At 35.2% G+C, this 22,055-nt stretch overlaps 1 protein-coding gene across 1 annotated transcript in view; it reads left to right on the forward strand.

Moving 5' to 3' along the window:
- MS3_00000776 (uncharacterized protein) overlaps window positions 1-20,076 on the forward strand; it is a 100,391-nt gene extending 80,315 nt beyond the window's left edge. The window contains exons 21-28 of the mRNA XM_051208417.1: window positions 1,808-2,077; window positions 4,338-4,490; window positions 6,986-7,300; window positions 8,484-8,654; window positions 10,344-10,447; window positions 12,647-13,067; window positions 15,085-15,202; window positions 18,765-20,076. Of these exons, the coding sequence (XP_051064446.1) occupies window positions 1,808-2,077; window positions 4,338-4,490; window positions 6,986-7,300; window positions 8,484-8,654; window positions 10,344-10,447; window positions 12,647-13,067; window positions 15,085-15,202; window positions 18,765-19,687 (2,475 nt within the window). The 3' untranslated portion in view covers window positions 19,688-20,076. The remainder of the gene's footprint in view (window positions 1-1,807; window positions 2,078-4,337; window positions 4,491-6,985; window positions 7,301-8,483; window positions 8,655-10,343; window positions 10,448-12,646; window positions 13,068-15,084; window positions 15,203-18,764) is intronic.
- The last annotated feature ends 1,979 nt before the right edge of the window (window positions 20,077-22,055 follow it).

Raw genomic sequence — 22,055 nt, forward strand, 5'->3', positions numbered from 1 at the left:
TTCATTTCACAATGTGAAGACTGTAATTCACCTGATTTGAATTTTGTTTAAATGATACTATTACAGTTTTAATACACATTAACTAGAGAGTGATTAAATGATAAGGAGCTAACTAGAAAATCTAAACTGAAATTATCCTAACAACAAACTAATGTTTGAGCTATGCTACTATCTTTCTTGTTATAGAATTTAAAATTCATTAACAACTTCATGGGAATTCACTCATAGAGATTAAATCTAACAAGGTATAGGTATCGGACACTGTTATTGATCTAAACCAAATAAATTTAAAGTTCAAAGTTATCCCTTCATTTTAACATGATAACTCAAACTAATTTAATTTGTTTGTTTAGTATTTAAAGAATCTATCATTAAAAAATTGATCATCTAACCACATTCTAGACTCATAAGTCCTAGGTTTGAATCTCGCGAGGTGTGATCGTCGATGGACACTACTGAGAAGTCCCACAATAAGACAAAATGGCTGTCTAGTGCCTTCAGGTTTTCCATCTTCGTCTAACTTCAATAGGCTCATCATATCAACCACTGAAGTCATCAGTTATTTGTTTACTAATCTGTTGAATAGATTACTATGAATTAACGGAGTATTCAAAACACCAAGTCTTAGATATGATGATAATTACTATTCAGTAATTGATTAGTATGAAGAAGTTTATCATAGTCTGAATAAATTATTGGTAATTCTTTGTATGTAAGAGCAATATAAGCCGATTTCAAAGCCCAAAGAACTAATTCTTTGTGATTTGTGGTAGTACGATTAAAATGTCACTGATCATTGGGCGTGGAAAAAACAGGCACTGAACTTACTGACTATTAAATATGTGATTTACCTTCCTCCTATTGATCTCTGCTTTAAATTTGCTGAGGGTATTTGCTTGTAATAACATATTGTCTAGCGTTTCTCTGATTCTCTATTCTTGGTTGTGAATTGTATATCTGATATAATATGATCTCTAGCCTCTGTATTATGTACTGTTCAAGTAACCAAGTATGTCGATCACCTAGACCAGTCTCTTATTAACATATTATATTAGTATACCACATATGAGCTTAGATAATAGTACTTTAAAGTCAGAATGGATATATTAAACACAAATAGTAAACATCTTCTTGCTTAAAAGGGGGGGGGTGATGTTGTAATATATAAAAATCAGTATATTTCTCATTTTAGTATACTTCAAGTATGATATTGAACGAGAGTAGTTTTAACACAGATTAAGTAAGATATATCACATTATTATTGAAAGTCATTAAATCTTAAGCTCTTCACTCATACTGTGGTGTGTATTACTGGTGTCGACGGATATAAGTAGTACGTATTATCAATCGAAAGTGAAATGTCTGGTGGCAAAAAATTAAGAAGATCGAAGAAATGAGAACGAGAACATAAAATGATTAGTGCGGAAACGATAGAACAATGAAGTCTGGGATGATCGATTGAAATTTTACAAATAAAGTATTTACTATATGGACCTCAGATTTTACCAGGATATTCTGTAATGTTGTATTCAAATATGGAAAACCTAGAAGCGCTAGATGGTCGTTTCGTCCTGGTATGGGACTCCTCAGTAGTGCGTATCCACGACTCCACATGCGGGACTCGGATCCAGGACCTTTGGTCTCGTGTGTGAACGCCTAACCTTCTAAATCATTGAGTCGGTATTCGACGGTGTTAATGTCTAACCTTAACCAATCCATGAATCAATTTGTATAATGATTTGCATTTCACTGTCTAAACTCCTTATTAACATACAATGATTGTTAACTTAGCTGGTTTTTTTTAAAGGATATAACTGGTTATCTTACGAATTTCAATATGGGTAATACATATGCAAAAGCAATTGCAGCTCAACAGCCTAATACAAAAATCACTTTACTTAATGAACATATTAATATATTGAATCGTACTAATATTGAATTAAAAATACAAAATGAATCATTACATAATAATGTTATTGATTATCAACGACGTTATCGTAGTATTAAAGAACAATATGAAGGTGAACAAGAAGCATGGATTACAGAAAGACTTGTACTAGAATCAAAAGCGAAAGAGGTAAGTAAATGTTATCATTAAAAACCTTCATTTTGAAGTCAATTAGACCGTACGATGTTGTTGACGTGCACACCAATTTAGTGGTATGGGTTGTGACTCCGGTGAGATCGTTTCTGATTGCTGTTGAGATATATAATATTGTAAATCCTCGTCTATTACCATCGACTTAAGTAGCGTTAGTGAATAACGGAATTAAATAAGCTAAATACGAGAATGGATTTTGAATATGTATATTTCATGCACTGATTGACTTGAACAGGCAATCGAGGAATGACGCGAAGAGAAGAGAGCGAAGGGAAATGACGCACAGTAGAGTAGGCATGTGAGCCAACTCCATTTAACCAACGGTTAATCAATAATCATAGTCACAAAAATAAGCTACAGACATGTGATGAATAGCAAAAGAAGGGCACACATATCTGCGCTCATATAAAAACAGTCAAGATTGATAAGCGAATAATTAATAATAATAATAATAGATTGACCTGTCCGAAAGCGAGAATAAGGTATATGGGCTTAACATACCAACCGATACTACACATATTTTATAGGTGAATAATAAAAAAGTAGTATCTTAACATATCAACTATGCAAGTTTTTACAATTGTTTGACCATTAAGTAGTAACCTATGTCATGTATGTGTTGTCTGTTTCGGCGCTGATCAAATTCTGTCGATCAGATCTCAATGTGGCCTTCGTTCTCAGTAACTCGACTACTCATAGACTATGTTGAGATGTTAGGTGGCAGAATGTATTCCACGGGAAATCATTGATCTAGGCTTTGCATTATTTGGTAATTGTCAGCAACGTATCCCTTTAATATTAAGGAAAACGATGCGCACCGGTGGATTTGATTCTGTTAACCAGATCGACGGTCAGAGATTTCACCGCACAGCTATTAAGGTTGTGGTGGTCGGTATAGTGCGGATGACTTTGTCCACTAAATGAGTTAGCAAAAGGGCTTAACTGTGTTAGATGAGACTAAACTCATTTGCACGTGAGTCGCTATGAGGTCGTGATTGACCCCCACCAAGTCGATTTACTTACCTCAAAATTACATGTACGCTTTACTGACAAGTATCAAATAACATGAAATATAGGTCAAATAGGGTTTTACCTAGACTTCCTGCAACTACCACCTTATACTTTACACGTTAATATGGTTAGCTTTGAGTCATATTATTTGCTTAAAGGCTAGTAAAACTATCTGGCTCGCTAAATCGAATTACGGATAGTGCTGACTCATAATTAAAACCTACTTAGTTAGAATTCAAATGACTTAACCAGTAAACGACAGTAAAACTCAATCCACTGATGGATGTACCTACATTCAACACTCCAACTCACTATCTATCTCTTGAAACTTAGTGTATTATGTGTTAATATCCTGAGTCTCCGAAGATTCACTAGTTTATTCAGTATGTATGAAGATGTTTCGAATGGTTTGTATTGTCTCATTATTGATTTCCTGGGTTGAATTTGAAGATTAACGTACAATTGTTTTCATTATGAACTAATAACTTTTCGACAGGATTGTTTAAACAAAGGATCACTAGACATCTGAGTGGACTTAAATATATACTCATCTACATTACTGAACTGGTTGACTATGCAAAACCAAAGTCAAGGCACTTTAGTTATTCAGGGAGTGTAAAACATTTAGATCACTAGTGGTTTATATTTCCAGTTTACGACACTACTTGACTTGCAATCGATCTTATTACCGATAAATATTTCAGTTTCAACACATTTGATATTCCGTATCGGTTACAACTTATTGAAGCTTAAAAAAATCTTTTAGAGGCTATTTACGAATTAGAATATGAAGGCCATTATGATAGGTACTTTCAGGTTAACATTCATTGCAGTTTAGAGTCATTTGGAGATTAACTAAATACCAAGTAACGTTGAATCACTGTTTTCATATCTAAATATTATCTCTTCAACGATGTACGTTTCCTTGATGCTCTGCTGTTCGGTTCAGTTACTTTATATACTTCCATTATTCAGAATGAGGAAGTTAAATAAATAGAAAGGTAAAATTATCAAGACGACATCGTTATGTGCACAAATCATAAGCAGATATATATACCTGTTGATGAAATCGATACAGCCAATGACCTATTCTGTGTACATCCTCTTACCTACCGTGTGACGGTGAGATGAAACGTAATCACCGACATGTAATATGTCGTCAGGAAGCTTTTTCATTTTGTTTTCATCTATATTGTAACGTTTTCTTTTATGTATATATTTATAGCAAGAAGATCGTCGAACAACAATCATGAATACACGAAAATTACTTCAAGATACAAGTGTGAAATTGTTTGATTTAGAGAAGGAAAGTGAAAAGAAATTAATGAATTTACAAACTGCATATGAAAAGTTAGAAAAAGAGAAACAAGCCATTGAGGTAGGTATAGAATCAATGAAAGATTGTGGATATAGTTTAATTTTATTAAGATCACTAACTTACCTAACTTAAACAACCATTGAAAATCTGAAAGTACTTGATAGAGGATTGATTGTAGTTGAGCTTATACACCATTGGCTCTTGACTCAATCAGTCAGTCAGTCAGTCAGCTACAACGTAGGGTGCGTACGTTAAAGGCTCCAATGTGTAGTTTGGAGAGAGGTTTCAGTAGTCCTGGGACAGTGTTTTGCGCACTAGAGTCGTTGGCTGTGGTGACACTTGAGGAGGAGGCCGAAAGAGGAAGTTTAGAGGTGAAAGTCGATGTAGGAGGAATAATAAGAATTGAAGAGGGAGGTTGATTATGAATACAGTGGTCTTGAGTGCTGGTTAGAGGTATGAGGGTGGTTATCACTTCCCGGTTGCCCACACCGTGGACGGGTTCTTCTGGAGGTACCTGAAAAGGAAATTGGATTAAAGGTGGTCTTAGTGACCTGAGAGCGTGACCGCAGTGCCCAAGGGACAACTGCTTGAGGTCGGTCACAGACGACCTTTTTATGGGCAATTTTTGTGTTAGCTCCGTACTTGTTGAGACCTTACCGCCGTAGACGGATATCCATGGGATAAGGCGAGGTGTGCATTTTTAGGGTCGACCTTTCCTAACCCCACTCCTCCTTGTGGGAAGGCAGCATCGCTGTCATGTTGGTTGTCTGAAGGAAACACCTTACCACTGTTACACATCTGTACAGTCAGCAGTACGACTTCACTTTAGGACCTTAGGTTTATTTCTTTTAGTTTTACCGCTCTTCAGCCGACTTGTCTGACATGGTAGGACCCTGAGGAACGGTTGTTCCAGCCAGCATAGCTCGGTTGCTTCATCACGATAGGCAAGCTCGACCACCACGTCAAGGTAGCAACAACGGTCGGGTTTTGACTCAGAGTTCTCTCGCAAAATGCCCACTGGCACTGAGGAGCCTTTATTAAGACAAAAAAGATATTCAATACTTCCAGACTTTTATTGATCGTCCAAATTATATTGGTTCGTAATCTTAGTATAATGTTACCAAATTTTTTTCAGAGTAATCAACGTTACATAATTACGACATATGACTGAGATTATCAGCAACATTTTCAGTGTTTTTATTGTACATAATGTATTTATCACTTCCGACCATTTTTTCCGTTAATTTGTTAGAGGACTCTTGAGTATTGAAGACACAATTTAAATGAAAATTACATTTCATATGTCTGAGCTTGTTCATAACTATCTACTATGAACATATCAAAGTAAAGCTGGATAAAATTCGGGGTATAAAATACAAAATGAGATTCAGAGATTAAAAATAAGTTATGTAATGAAAATAACATTCCAATATGTAGAAATCAGTCATTAGATAAATAGGAAAATGACTGAAAGTAAGGGATTCAATGTACTTACTGAATATTGAAAATGTTTCAGATTACCTTAGCTATATAAGTGAGAAAATAGAAATAGTGAATATATATGTTGTGAATCTTCATCGACTGAACATGGACTACCACGACGAGTAATGCTGACTAGTGTTGGGAATGGTTGGAAGAAAGTTAGGGGCGGCTAAACTAAAACGTGGCATCAGTGCTTGAAGTCACTAACTTCTAGTCTGAGCCATATTGGTAAATGCACACTACTTGGTTAGGGTCCACGTGACTATCGTAACCAATGATTAGAGACTCTATGTGATATTATTCAGAATCGATCACAATGGTGTAGGTGTATATACTCTATGTCTTCCTTTAAACTATGAGATTAAAATCGCTTCATATCTTTCTTTCTACTAACTAATTCTTTTTCTTTGTATCATATCCTTATATGAAATCTTTCTTTTATATATTACTACCATCGAAGTGACTATTTCTATGAATTTGGTATTCGTCTTTCTGTGCTAATGAGGTGTGGCAAATTGGACCGATACATGAGTCAACTAAATCTAGACCGTCATAGTAAACTTGGGAGTATTGAACAGTCGTTTCATCCTAGTATGAAACTCATTAGTAGTGAGCATCCACGATCCCGCTCACGGAATTCAAACCCAAGACCTATCAGTCTAGGTTAATTAAAGGTTTTAGATCGCTATAATTTAACTTTCGAGTTGAAATTCAGACTTAAAATTTATGGTCGGGTTATATTACACCAAAACATCCTAACCTTAAAAGTCACTTCTAACTCTATTCTTAAATCTAACTCCAAACCTTACTTCTAATTTTAAGCGTTAATTCTTGCTCAATCTTGTCTTCAATTTTAACCTTAACAAACATTACATAGAAATATAATCCACTAAGCTTATTCACCATCATTACATTTACGAATTCCCTAATGAATGTCACTTATTTTCTTGGTTTGAGATTGGTTCGTTATTATACGTTCAACTTAACTCGAAGTAGTGTAAATGTTTAAATGTTTTCTGTTTATTTCAATAATGAACGAATGTACCTTTGTTGTTGTTGTTATCATTGTTCAGTTAAAATTAGCTCAATTAGAAGATACACAAAAGTTGCCTAAAGTGTTGCAACGTTTCAGTGCTAGTTCTAGTAGTAGCAGTAGTAGTATACGTCCAAGTTTATTAACTTCACAAGCTCGTACAGCACAATTAGAAAATCAAGAGATTATATTAAAATTACAAAATGCTGAAAGAATAATCAATAAATTACGTAATGAATTAATTGAAATGAAAGAATTACATGCAACACAAAATATTACAGCTGTACAAGAAGCTGAAGAAGCAAGATTAACAATGGAAAGAGAATTAGAAGATATTAAAGATCGTTTATTAACGGTAAGTATAAATATTGTATTATTAATAATGATATTTCACTGGTTGAAATCATGATTCAATTGAAGCTAGACCACTAATGGAAAACCTGGAAGCACTGGATGGCCGTTTCGTCCTAGTATGGGACTCCTCAGCAGTGCGCATCCACGGTCCCGCCCCCCGCGAGATTCGAACCCACGACCTATCAGTCTCGCGCCAGGCGCTTAACCAACCAGATCACTGAGCCAGCATCCAACGGTGTTAATGTCTAACTTCAACCAATCCACGAAGTTGCGACACCGTACACCATTGTCTTCAGTGAGTTTCGTCCAGTGCTTCCAGGTTTTCCCTGGTGGTCTAGCTTCAATTGACTCATGATTTCAACCAGTGAAATTTCTAAAATCTCCACAAAACCTAATCTGATAATAATGATATTGTCTAGAAGGAATATGAAACTTTCACAAGTAAACTGTTTAGCCTAGAGAATATAACAAAAAATAACAATATGGAGAGAGCATGTTAACAACATCAGATAACTGAATTAGTTATGATTGAATACTGTTAATTTTGTTCTTTAGAGGATCCGGATCAATCAGTGAGTCAATTAGTTATGATCAATACAAGTCCTGGCATTAATATGCGCTGTCCTATTTGAGATGTTTTGATAAGTATGATAAGATAATGTTAACAAGTTTAATGGTAAGGAAATCGAAATTACATGTTAGTAATGATAGTGAGAAAGACTAAAACATAAGGAATATGCCTCCAAAATACAGAAATAAGAGGTATGTATAAAGTAAGAATGCGTCTTATGATCTAGAGGTAGGTGTGGAACAAATGCATCTTTCCTATTTCAAACGACACAAAGCTATTTCACCCAATATATTTACCTATTGATCTTGGTCATCATACTGACACCAGACCGGTAGTCTGAATCTAACAACATTACTCAGATCAACAATCATTTTCATCATCTACTGATGCCATGTGTTGTTTCGGCCTCCTTTAAGTTTCTTTCAACCTGCTTCTATGCTATTGAATATCGCCTGATGAGGTAGGATGTAATTAACCATATGTGTTACGTGGATAAAGAAAATGCTAATGTGTTCAGTGGTTTCCTTAAATAACGTCAGTTTATGATAAAAAAAAAGGAGACTATTCACCTTCAAAAGAATAAAACCACTTCATTTATTATTACTCATTATAGATGGAATGTTATAGACAACAAGTGGAATTATTTAGACATCGTCATTTTGAATTAGAAGAGGCTGCAGAAAAAGAATATAAAATATGGCAAGATGAAAGAAATCAATTAATTTATCAAGCAGAAGAAGCCCGTGTTATGATTGATCAATGGAGTACACAAATCAAGTGTAAAGTAAGCTTTCTATTATATAATAATAATGATGATAATAATAATAATAAGACAGTTTGAAATATTTACAGTTGGTTGATCACTGAGTTAGTGATGAATGTCATGTATGTCAGATCCTTTTTAGTGTAAATTGAATCCTATCAACCAAGTTGGAATGTGGCCACTAGCCTACGTGTTTGCACTATGTTGAGATAAGATGGTGGGTGGGGGTAGTGAACATGGAACCCTGAACCTAGGTTTCGTGCTACTTGACACTCGTCAGCAAGGTGCCTCTGTAATTTTGAGGGAATAGATGCTCCCTGACATCGATAATCACCCAGTGACCAATCAATTGTAAATACATCTCAGCCCTATAAGAGGTCGATCGTAGTCCGTAAAGCTCGGTGGTAATGTTTCTGACTGTGAAGCTGGGTGATATGGGATCGAATCTTTCATTGAGAATCAGTTCCCTCAAGATTACAAGTACATCTTGCTGATGAGTGTCAACTAGCACAAAACCTAGGTTCACGGTTTCCTATCGACTACGTCCAACCACCATCTTATCTCATACAGCTTGAAATAGTTTAGACGACCTTTATTCTATGTATTTTAGTGATGGATATTATCTGTCCATGACTTCCCTTCTAAAGTTTGTTAAATTTCAATATGTAAAAAGTAGAATTTTCGTTTATCTTCATGTTCCATAATAACTTTTATTTCATTGTGCTCATTACTGAACAGATTAAGTAGATATGTAGAGTATTTTTTTAAACTGTTACCGGGAATGAACTCATCATCATTATATCTATGGTAGAATACTGTTTCGTGAGTTGGATGTTTTTACCCACTTTTCTAAAGGTTCCTCATAAATATACCAGTCAGAGTCGTGGACATGTGATGAAGTCATTGATTTGTTGATACATCACGTAGTTGAATTGAAATTGCATATCTTCAATATACATTGGCAGAAGCTATTTAGATTATTTTCTTTGTGTAAGTGGAAGAAGGTCAGGATTTTAACATGCAATTTCAACAGTCTCAAAATATTTTTTCTAGTATAGGGATTTATGGAGGTCATAGAATTTTCAATGTTTTTAAACCACAAACTGATCATATTTAGATTGTCACTGGAAACCTGAAAGCACTAGACAGCTGTTCTGTCCTAACATCAGACTCCTCATTAGTGACTATCAGAGAGCCCTCACCAGGAAATGAACCCAAGACTTTTAGTCTTGCATGAGAACGCTTAACCTCTAAACCACTAAGCTAGCATCCAGTGATGTTAGTGTTTAACCAAAATCAATTTACGATATTGTGTAACCATTATATGTTAGCTAGTGATTTGCTTCAAGAGTTTTAATGAGAAACTATGACTTGTGGAATTCAATCACGTCAGGTGTGGGACAGCTGTCGATCGAAGGTAAAGAAAGTTGGTTACGCAGTGTCATGAATTGATTAAAATTTTACACTGATATCATTGGATGCCAGCACAGTAGTCTGAAGGTTAAACGTTTTCGCGGACGCTAAATTGTCGATGCGCTCTAATTAAAATTCCCATACCATGATGAAACGGCTTTCCAGTGCTCTTAAGTTTCCAATGATAATTTAATGAAGATCAGTTTATGATTTAAAAATTATAGGACTTCTTAATGTAAGTAACATGCTTCACTTTTCCAACTATTAATTTTCAATTTTCTATATATTTTTTCTCAGGCTAATAGTGAAGATATTAAACCCGAAGAAGTTTTGAATGAAATTTTAAAATCTATGGAAAAATGGTCTAGTGAACATGAAAGATTACCAAATTTGAAACGTCGGTATGTTCATCAAAATACGAATTTCTTTATTAGTTGAATAAATGAATCGATTACAGCTATACTACCATGGAAAACCTGGAATCATTGGATGGACGTTTCGTCCTACTGTGGGACGCCTCAGCAGGGTGCATCCACGATCCAGCCTCGTGAGATTCCAACCCAGGACCTATCGGTCTCGAGCGCGAGCGCTTAACCTCTATACCACTGAACCGGAATCCAACGATGTTGATGTCTAACTTCAACTAACCCACGAAATCGCTCCACTGATCACTATTGTCTTCAGTGAGTTACTATCTCAAAACAGACCCGGTTGAACTCCACTATCACAGTTTTTCACAAGAACTTTAGGAAATATCTCACGGAGACCGTCACTACCGGCTCATTGGTCTAGAGATTAAGCGTTCTTACGCGAGACCGATAGGTCCTAAGATCAAATGTCGCGATGCGGGATCGTGGATGTACGCTGCTAATGGGTCCTATACTAGGGTGAAACGGTCGTCCAGTGCTTCTAGGTTTTCCATGATGGTCTAGATTTAACTGACTCATGAATTCTACTGTTAAATCTTGTTATTGTTTGAGATTCTACCATAACCATAACTTCACGCAACATTAAACATAATTCTTTCATGTATCACACATGACAGTGGATGTCGATCACATTCAATTATAGACTGATTAATTAATTACAAGTTTCAATCCATTGGTATTCACGTCAACGTAGACAGAGTGAGCGATCGCTTTGTCCTATGTAATACTTTTCACGATTATTTCAATTAATTTTGTAGATAACAGTTTGTCGTTCTGTTTTCGGACCTGGATAATATTATTTGTAAAGATTTTCATGGTTTGTCAGCTACACTCATTCTTATAGTGATCTTGGAAATACTTTTTTATGTAGGGTAGAACTATTGATTTATTGATTCTTATTGTTGGTTATTTGTTTGACGATCAGTTTTTGAAACGACAATTTATGAACCACTACACAATGAATTATTTATTATTGTAAGGCTTAAGAGTAAAGGTTGATAAGTAGGATTTGGTATTATTGTGGTATGTGCTACTTATATTGACATAAGTAGTATATGATGTTAGTCGTGAATAGAAGGTCTGGCAGCAGAGAGACAAGAGGATCGAACAGTAAAGAATGGATCAAGATGTGATTTGTATGGAAATGCAAGAACAATCAAGTCTGAGTCATTTTGAGACAATCGATGAACATTTTGCAAATTACGTATTTACCATTTGATTGTTCGATTTTATTAACAGGTCCTGTAATTTTGTGTCAAATACATTTGATTGTCCTCACCCGTACTCTGTTCACTGCATTATTGTTATAAGTTACAGTTGGAGTCACAGAGGGTGGATACTTCATATCCATAATGATGAGTATTTATAAAAGTTATTCTGTGGATTCGAATCTTAAAGTTTTATGTCCTTTAAAAAGTCTACAAAAGTGTTTGCTACATTGAAAAAAACTTGTTTCCTATTACTTTCTCATGAAAGGACTAATCATTATCATACTGTGGGGGATGTTAGATACCCAGAACTCATTTGGTAAATGTTTTATTTTTGTAATTTTACTTTGGACATTTGAATTCCTTATTTTCGCGCCAATCGCGTTCCAGTTGTTAAGACTTTAAATGTCATTGGTTCGTTATTTCTTTTAATATGCTATTTTGTAACGTTTCCCAAGGACATTTTTATGCTGCGTATATACGCTTGAGTTGTGCTTGTGGTTGTTGGTCGTGCTTCTGGCTGCTTGTGGGATACATTCCCCTCTTCTGAAATGGGACATCTCTCTTTCTCTAGTTAGCGAAGCTGGGGTGCATCGGAATAGCCAGCTTATTTATTCATTGTATTACAGGTTTAGGTGAACTCGTAATCTCTTTAAACCTAGTACTTTTTGTTATTTTAAGAATCACCAATGCTCAGTTTATTATCCCATCTCATAATGTTTATCTATTTTGAGTGTCAGACTAACTAAATCTTGATAGGTTTTGTCTGGTTCCTACACAACTCATAATAACGCATAAACTTTGAACAATACGTTTTAAATTCCAAGCAAAACATCCCCTAGTCGTTGACTTAAATCTGAGTGGTTAGTTAGTATAGTTTACTTTGGTCAATTATTTTTTCATTTGATACTTTCTAACCTTAATATGATTTTATATGTATATTTTTCACAATCTACACACACAGCATGCTTGATTCTGTATCGTCTATTGAAAGTACCTCTGGTATTGGTCTTAGTTCCGGTGCAACAAACAGTCCAATGATACCACAATCATCAAAAAATAGTTTAATGATCAATTCAACAATTTCACCATTCTCTCCAAGTTTATTACCGAAAGGATCAACATTAACAAATCAAAGATCTACATCAATGGAATGGACAACTGGTCGTTTTCATGGCCATCCTAGTGGTCATCCATTTGGATTAAATTTCAAAGAGATTAATTATGGATTAGGTACAACCAGTGGTACATCATTGATAAATGGTTTTCGTGGCAGTGCATTAAGTCTTGCAACAAGCACCGGAATAGGTGGTGGAAGCAGTTATAGTTTAATGGTTAATAGTCGTTGTGGCAGATCAGTTTCACCTGAAGTTACTGTGAAAAAGGTAACCAGATAAAGAGTAAACATTTTTCTAATATTTGTAATAAATTTAATATTTGCAATCTTTAGTCGTATCATCTTTTACCATGAGTTGTTAACTCATTCAATTCTTTAATATTTTTATTACTACGGCGGATTTTTGGAGTATTATTCTACAATGATACAGGAAATCGAATTCGGGATCTCCGAATCTCGTAGCAAGTGCTTAACCTTCTAATCAGCCGACTGAATTTTGATACACAAATTATTGAATGCCAGATGGTCGGTCTAAACGTTGACCGCTCGGCGAACAACTTGTAGATCAACCGTTGTTGGGGTTGTGGCTGCTTGCAAGTCATAGATTATGATGAATCAGTAATTCAGTTCATCCTGAGTTTTTGCTTTAATTTTAATGATTCACATATTTGCCATCTTATCAGATGTTTATAATTAACTGATCACTGAATAATGAATAATGTCAGTCAAGTACTTTTTACTACTGATCGAATTCTGTCAAGTAAGTTTCAATTGATTCACTAGTCTAAGTGACTGGACATCATGTGCACTATGTCGAGATCTTAAGTGGTCGTAGGTAGTCAACAGGAAACCCTATTTTAAGCTCTTCAGCTTTCTCGTCGTCATCAGTTTTGAAGTTTTAGCAACCTTTTTTGAAACGCTTGATTGATTTAAACAGAATCGTCTTTTTCAATATGTTATCTACCTAAGTAGTTTTCAATCTTTAAGACTTTTATAGGTTGGGAATTTGTGGAGGTTGAAGCATTTTCACAATTAAAGTCACGAATGGGTCTAAGTTAGACCACCATTGAAGACCAGGAAATAATGAACGGCCGTTTCTTCCTGGTACAGGAGGTTAAGCGTTCGAGCGGAGCCGAAAGTCTTGGGTTGAAGTCCAGCGTACAGGATCGTAGATACGCATTGTTAAGGAGTCCCATGCTAGGACGAAATGGCCGTTTAGTACTTCCGGGTTTTTAATGGTAGTCTAGCTTGGATCGACTTGTGATTTTAACATTTAAAAAGTTCTTGAATGTTTATCCTATGTTTCATCAACAGCTTGATGTTGATTATCTTAGTTAGTTTTTCTATCTTATCATCGATTTCCACTACGAGCATAGCAAACAGCTACCTGAGAGTCTTCAGTGTTGAATCTTTAGGGGGGATTAAAGAATATCTATTTCTTAAATAATAGCTAACAAACTTGATCGATGGATTATCAGGTGAGTATAGTCAGTTAGGAAAAGAATGTCCAGTTATTTAACAATTATGTAGTATCGGTTTAGGGGTTGTGGAGATTGTTAATTTTTTGATTGAGATCATGAACCGATTGGTGTTAGACCACCATTGAGGTTAGAGACATTAACACCATTGGATGCCGGCTCAGTGGTCCAGTAGGTTAAGGGTTCGCACGCGAGAATGAAGGCCCTGGGTTCAAATCCCGCGAGCGGTATCGTGGATGCGCAGTGCTGAGGAGTCCCACAACAGGACGAAATGGCCGTTCAGTGCTTCCAGGTTTTCAATGGTGGTCTAACATCAATCGGTTCATGATCTCAATCAAAAAAGTCCAAGAAAACTAGTTTTAGGAGTTACCATTTCTTCGGTCTTTCTTTTGTCGCATCTAGTAACAGCCAACTTCTAAAAATATCCCGCCTTCCATCAATTGATTGGTTTGTAACAATTAAACTGGAAATTTGTTTGCATCAATTGATTGTTCTCCAACGTTTCGATAAGCCGATAACAATAATTTAAAATCCATTTGGCTATTTTCCACTTTGTTTATTCTCCCTAGTTATGCTTACAATAATTTACTTACATCCTTGTAATGCTTTAGTTGGATGGTATGGTCTAGAAAACCACGTTCCAGTGCAATATTTTATTATGTTCTTCTTCAACGAGTATTCAGTTACTAAACCTTTTGAATTTCATCAAAGATCGCTTGATGAAATTATTCGAGTAATTGTTGAACTATAGAAATGTAATCAAATTGTTTTAACATTCATTGATATATTCTGTGTATTTCATTTCAGATATCAAATTATCCTGATCCAACACTTGGATTTTTAGTTCGTCCAACTTCTAAACAAGGTTCACAAGATAGTTTGGCTAGTATTAATGATTATTCTCAAAGATCATTTACATTACCAGGTATATGAGACTAATGATATTGAATTTTTATACATATAAAATATTTCCTGGTTTTAAATATGGTATATTGACTAGTTATTTCCTCAGATGGTATTAGTTCCAAACGAAAGTTAGCTAACGCCGTTGGATGCCGGCTCAGTGGTCCAGTAGGTTAAGGGTTCGAATCCCGCGAGCGGGATCGTGGATGCACACTGTTAAGGAGTCCTACAACAGGACGAAACGGCCGTCCAGTTAGCGATCTTTGAATAGAAGATGTACAGTTTTATAAAGGAGCACTTAATACTGAACTGATGTGTTACAAGTGAATGGTTATATTTATATTGTTTAATCCAACTAATCTAGTTGAATGTATATCTAATTTAGGGTACTTACTCCAAAGTGTCTTTAAATGAGACAAAATGATTAGTTGTTAGACCCTAATTTCCAGTGGTTCCATTCTGGATAAGCCTTCATTTTAAAACGTAAATTTACTCATGAGATAAATGTTTAAGATTGTGATTTGAATCAGTAACTTGCAATTAAAATAATTACTGGTATATTTTATTCTGAAAAGGAATTATTGACTTATAAAGTACTTGAGCGACTAGGGAAACTTAAGCACTAATTTTCTTACCGAGCTAATCCAATTAGTTGGATAGCTATTAGAGAAAGACGTTTATGTTTGACTCAGAAGAGACTCATCGTCATAGATTCATTTCAGCTGGACTACTACTAAAAACCAAGAAACACTGGACAGCTATTTTGTTTTCGTATGAATCTTCTTATCAATGGGCACATTATGATCCCATCTCATACCATTGATGACAACTATTTCACTTTCCACCTAAATAACCTCAACTAGTCACAACTTTTAACATGCTATCATGAAACAGCTATTCAATGCCTCCTAGTTTTCATTGATATCTCAACGGAGATCGATCTGTGGCAAGTAAAGTCCTCAAATAACATTAATATTTGTAAACAGAATTTCTTTAGACTAATATAGATTGATTAACTCACTCATTGTAAAACCAATAAACTATCAATACTGTGAAACCACTGACGTCACACTATTAGACTAGGTCAAATACTGCGCGACAGTTCGTTTTGTTCTACTTTACGGCTGAGAAACGTGGCCATTAATAGTAGAAGAAATTCGTAAGCTACTAGTACTGGACCACAGATGATTTAGAAATATTTCACGCAACTGCTGGGATCACTTGGTGAGTAATAGTGAGGTTAGAGTTAGGGTCGGCCAAACTAAGACGTGGCATCAGTGCTTGAAGTCACTAACTTCTAGTCTGAGCCATATTGGTAAATGCACACTACTTGGTTAGGGTCCACGTGACTATCGTAGCCAATGATTAGAGACTCTATGTGATATTATTCAGAATCGATCACAATGGTGTAGGTGTATATACTCTATGTCTTCCTTTAAACTATGAGATTAAAATCGCTTCATATCTTTCTTTCTACTAACTAATTCTTTTTCTTTGTATCATATCCTTATATGAAATCTTTCTTTTATATATTACTACCATCGAAGTGACTATTTCTATGAATTTGGTATTCGTCTTTCTGTGCTAATGAGGTGTGGCAAATTGGACCGATACATGAGTCAACTAAATCTAGACCGTCATAGTAAACTTGGGAGTATTGAACAGTCGTTTCATCCTAGTATGAAACTCATTAGTAGTGAGCATCCACGATCCCGCTCACGGAATTCAAACCCAAGACCTATCAGTCTAGGTTAATTAAAGGTTTTAGATCGCTATAATTTAACTTTCGAGTTGAAATTCAGACTTAAAATTTATGGTCGGGTTATATTACACCAAAACAACATATATGTGGCTGGTCCTACGTTGTAGCTGGCTGACTGACTGACTGAAGTTTAATGATTTCGTTTTCCTATTGATAAATTGATAAAAGACGTCTTCTAACAGAGCACGAGAAAAGAATGAAATAACAACTTGGTATTTGTTCTAAATTTAAATAATTGTCTAAATGATCGTTACTTCATCGTAGAAACAACTGATTTCATATTGTCCGCTCTTTTCTATGGACTAAATTTTAACAAAAAAACTTGGAATATTCACTTACATTTATGCAAATCACACGAATAAAATCAGTTTGTTTGGGATTGAAGACTTTTTCCATAATAAGCACAAAACTTAAGACCATGGTGTCTTGTCAAATGCGTCCACCTGACTAATAGGAAAATATAGTGGCATCTAATGTTGAATCACTAAGGTTAATGGCAGCACTGTAACTTGATCGATGGAGTTCTATCACTACCCAAGATTAGACAAATATAACATTACCTACTAATCAGTGATCGATTAATACAAATACGTAAATTCTACAGGTCAATCATGATCCAAATAGCCTGGTGATAGTGTTTCTGTTTATGGCATCCAATGGCTTAGTTTCAACTTCCACAACAAAAATCAGTTCCCTCGAAATCGTAGATACACTCTACTGACGAGCACTAGTTAAAATCAAGCCTAAGTTTCTCATTTATTATCTTCAGCCTACTACAATGATCAATTTATCTCTCAGTGGGCCATATCAATTGTAAATGAACATATCATGAATTAATGTCCATTTGACAATGAAAATTTTCATAATTAATTCAATCCTGTTGTAAATTTATAATGGCTCATAATGTCAATGAATTGTCTATCAATGATATGTTTGCAGATAATTTGTAGAGACTTGTTCATTGTAAAGACTGTTTTCACCACGAACTAACATGAACAAGCGAACCACTGACAATACGGTAGTATTGAACAGATATTTCTTAATTTTATAGTTAAATTCATGAATCAATTGAAGCTAGACCACCATGGAAAATCTGCAAGCACTGGACGGCCGATTACTCCTAATATGAGACTCCTCAGCAGTGTACATCCATGATCCCACCCCTACAACATTCGAACCCGCGACCGCTTAACCACTAGACCACTGAACCGGTTGGCATCCAACGGTGTTAATGTCTAACTCCAACCAATCCACGGAATTGAGCCACCATCCACCATTGTCTTCAGTGAGTTACCATCTCACAGCAGACCCAGTTGAACTCCACTAATCACGGCTTTTCATTGGAACTCCAGGAAATACTTCTTGGAGGCAGTTACTAGTGAGCATACGATGATTATTGTCAGAAGAGGTTTTGTGGAAATTTTAGTAATTTTATAGTTGAATTCATGAGACCACCATGAAAAAATCTGGAGGCACTGGGTTTTTTTCTATTCTAATGTAGAATTTCTTTATAATCATAAGTTCCTATCTAGATTAAGAAGTATATGAACACAATTGAGAAGTTTTAAGGTAGATTAAAATATCTGTTCGACCCTCATTTGTATTCTTTAATTGATATCAATTTATGATGAACAATATAGTTAAACATATATATAATTTCAATGGTTAAGATCATCAGTCAGTTGAAGCTAGACCACCATGGAAAACCTGGAAGCACTGGCCGGCCGTCTCCTCCTATTGTGGGACTCCTCATGATCTTAACCATTGAAATTACTATAATATCCACAAAACCCATCTGATATATATAATTACTTGTTTCTAGGTAAACCACCAATTAGAAGTGTTATCTCACCAGCAAGACGTATGTTCTTTGAAGAGAATCGTGAAAATAAATCCATTGAAATTGATTTACATCATCATACACAACAACAACATACAAATTATCATAATCTATTATATAATGAATCAACCAAAACAAGTCAATTAAGTTTATGTAATTCTGAAGAAAGAAATGATCTAAATAATTCATCTAATCTTATTCCTACTACTACTACCACTACTACTCATAATAACAATAAACATACTACTGATTTATCACCAAAACTAATTGATGATAAATCAAAATCAATATTAAACATTGATTTCGATAAAATCAATACAACGAATCATCATCATCATCATAAACAAAATGATAAAAATCAATTAAAATTAATTGATAATACAGATAAATCAATAAATAATGGTACAACACATTCACGTTTATCATTTACTAATCGTTTTACTCGTTGGTCTAATCATTCTAATAATAAACATCTTGAAAAAGCTCATTCAGTTGAACCAAATTCATTGAATGATTTCAAAGAGAATCTATCTGATCATAATGATAATAATCATTCTATTATTAAAACGATTAGTAAATCACGTGAGAATCTATTTATGAGATCAACAAAAAAAGATAAAACTCATGTCAAAACAAATTCACAAGAAAAATCCAAAAGTAATATTCCTCAATCGAATGAATTCACATCTACATCAAGATCATTATCATCATCATCAATGACAACAACTACTACAACAGTAACCAACACCACCACAGCAACAACAACATCATCATCATCAATAAATCATAATGAAACTTCATTACAATCTAATCAATCAATAGTGAAACGATCCAAATCTGTATCGAATATATCCCCAGCAATTATGGCTTTAAGACAAAAATTTTCAGGTGGTGGTAAATCATAAATATAAATAGATTATATATCATATTACGTAATTGATTGAAATATTATGATTAAATGGATAATAAAGATTTCATTGAGATATATTTATGATACCCAGTATTGGAACATACTAAACTTGTACTGTTTAAGTCTATTAAATATTATTGTGTAAGCTCATTATTCGAGAACAGTTATGAATAAAGCTTACAGAAGAAGAAGAAAAAAAAAGAAAAGAAGCAGCAACAATTCTTTTTTCATTGTACCACCACCTTTTTTTGTTCATTCAATTTCTGTAACTTTATAGGAGGATAATTACTAGGGCGTTTTCTGGATATTATTATTATTATGATTGTTATTCACCCTTTTGAAAACCACTCATAAATGATGAATACAATTTATGAATCAAATTTACAGGTCTATGTAAATGATCTTTAGTCATTGTTTGTTTGTTTGATTTTTATGTAAGGGGTATTGGTAATTATTTCTCGTGAGAAGGGGTTTTGTGGAGATTTTAGAAATATCACCGGTTGAAATCATGAGTCATTTGAAGCTAGATCGCCATGGGAAACCTGAGAGCACTGGACTTCAAGAGATACTCTTGGAGTTCTAATGAGAAGCCGTGACCAGTGGAGTTCGACCAGGTCTGTTGTGAGATATCAACTCACTGAAGACAATGGTGGATGGTGGCTCAATTTCGTGGATTGGTTGGAGTTAGACATTAACATTGTTGCATGCCAGCCCAGTGGTCTAGAGATTAAGCCTTCGCGCGCGAGACTGTCAGGTTCTGGGTTCGAATGTTGAAGGGGTGGGATCATGGATGCACACTGCTGAGGAGTCTCATATTAGGAGTAATCGGCCGTCCAGTGCTTGTAGATTTTCCATGGTGGTCTAGCTTCAATTGACTCATGATTTCAACCAGTGAAAATTATTTCTTGGTCATGAAAATCAAATTGAATTAAGTGGAGTTAGAAACTACGAATGCCCTGGTACGGACGAGAGTGGGGAGAATCAGCCCTCTTTCTCTCACCAAATGCTCTCACATGGCCACGTGCATACAACCACTAACAGGGACGTTCTATTCACTGCCTTCTCGCACCATTACTTGTGCAAAAAAATTGAGAGGATGAAAAGCGAGTGTCCGGCGCTTTAACCGGGTTGGTGGACATGCAGAGACAACCTAGGGGAGTTAGAAAACCCTGATTCCAAACCAGTGGTGCACATGGACACCAGGATCCTAAGGGAACAAATGGATTATGAACCGATTATTGTTCACCGGCTATCATAGGACTGCCTTGTGGATCAGACCTTTAGGTCGTAGGCTCGGGATGCGGCCCCCGAATAAAACCACATGCTTCGGTTTGAGCACCCTGGCAGTATCCCAGCCCTCAAACAAATCGAATAATTTATGTGGCGCATATCTATTTCATGCCCTGTACCCATGTTCACGTTTTTAAACAAATAAATAAACAAACGAACTACGAGTTGACTCATTAGGTCATTCTTTCGTGTTTCAAAAACATAGTTCAAGGCATAACGTTAGAATCAAATCATATATGTATATAATTAAAGTGTACTATGCTATCTTACTGATAATAGAACCTAGAGGAATACAGTACGATAACTGACAATATACAGATTGATAACAAACATGATTGCTACCCTTTCTCTAGAATTTTACAATTCAATGAGCTGCGGAATGCCCGAAGATCAAGCTTAGATTATGACTATATAAGTAATATTGAAATGAAATAATTACTGCCTTCTAAAACTACAAAACCGAACAGAAAAGGCCACCAAATGCTTCCTCCCTACCCCTGATCGGTTCAGTAAGATTTGTATCAATCACACAGTACATTAAGCCGAAATTCGGAGTAAAGAATTTCTATCTCACTGACCAATGACCTAAAATGTTGATTCTTTTTTTCAGTCGTCTCCTATCACATACAGTTCTGTTTATAACATGAATAATATAACAATTAGTCATATCATTTTTAGTCAGGGAGGTGTTTTGTGGATATTATAGTAATTTACTACTTGAATTCATGAGTCAATTAAAGCTGGACCATTATGGAAAATCTGGAAGTAATGGATGGCCGTTTCGTCCTAGTATGGGACTCCTCAGCAGTATGCATCCACGATCCCGCCTTCCAAGCTCATATCACATCATTTTTACTATCTAAAAATAGGCCGATCAAACTAGACACAAAATTGGACTTATAAATTACTTAATCAATTGTAACATATTATAGCTCGAAGGAATTTGGTTCGTCATATGTTATGGCGTGTGTTACTAATGATGACAGTTATAAGTGGTATGTTTTGTCAATCGGAAGTGACATGTCTAGCGCCAATCTAAACAAGACATTAATTATATTATTTATCTATTCGAA

The sequence above is a fragment of the Schistosoma haematobium genome, chromosome 7, assembly GCF_000699445.3.
Source record: "Schistosoma haematobium chromosome 7, whole genome shotgun sequence".
NCBI classification, from domain to species: Eukaryota; Metazoa; Platyhelminthes; class Trematoda; order Strigeidida; family Schistosomatidae; genus Schistosoma; species Schistosoma haematobium.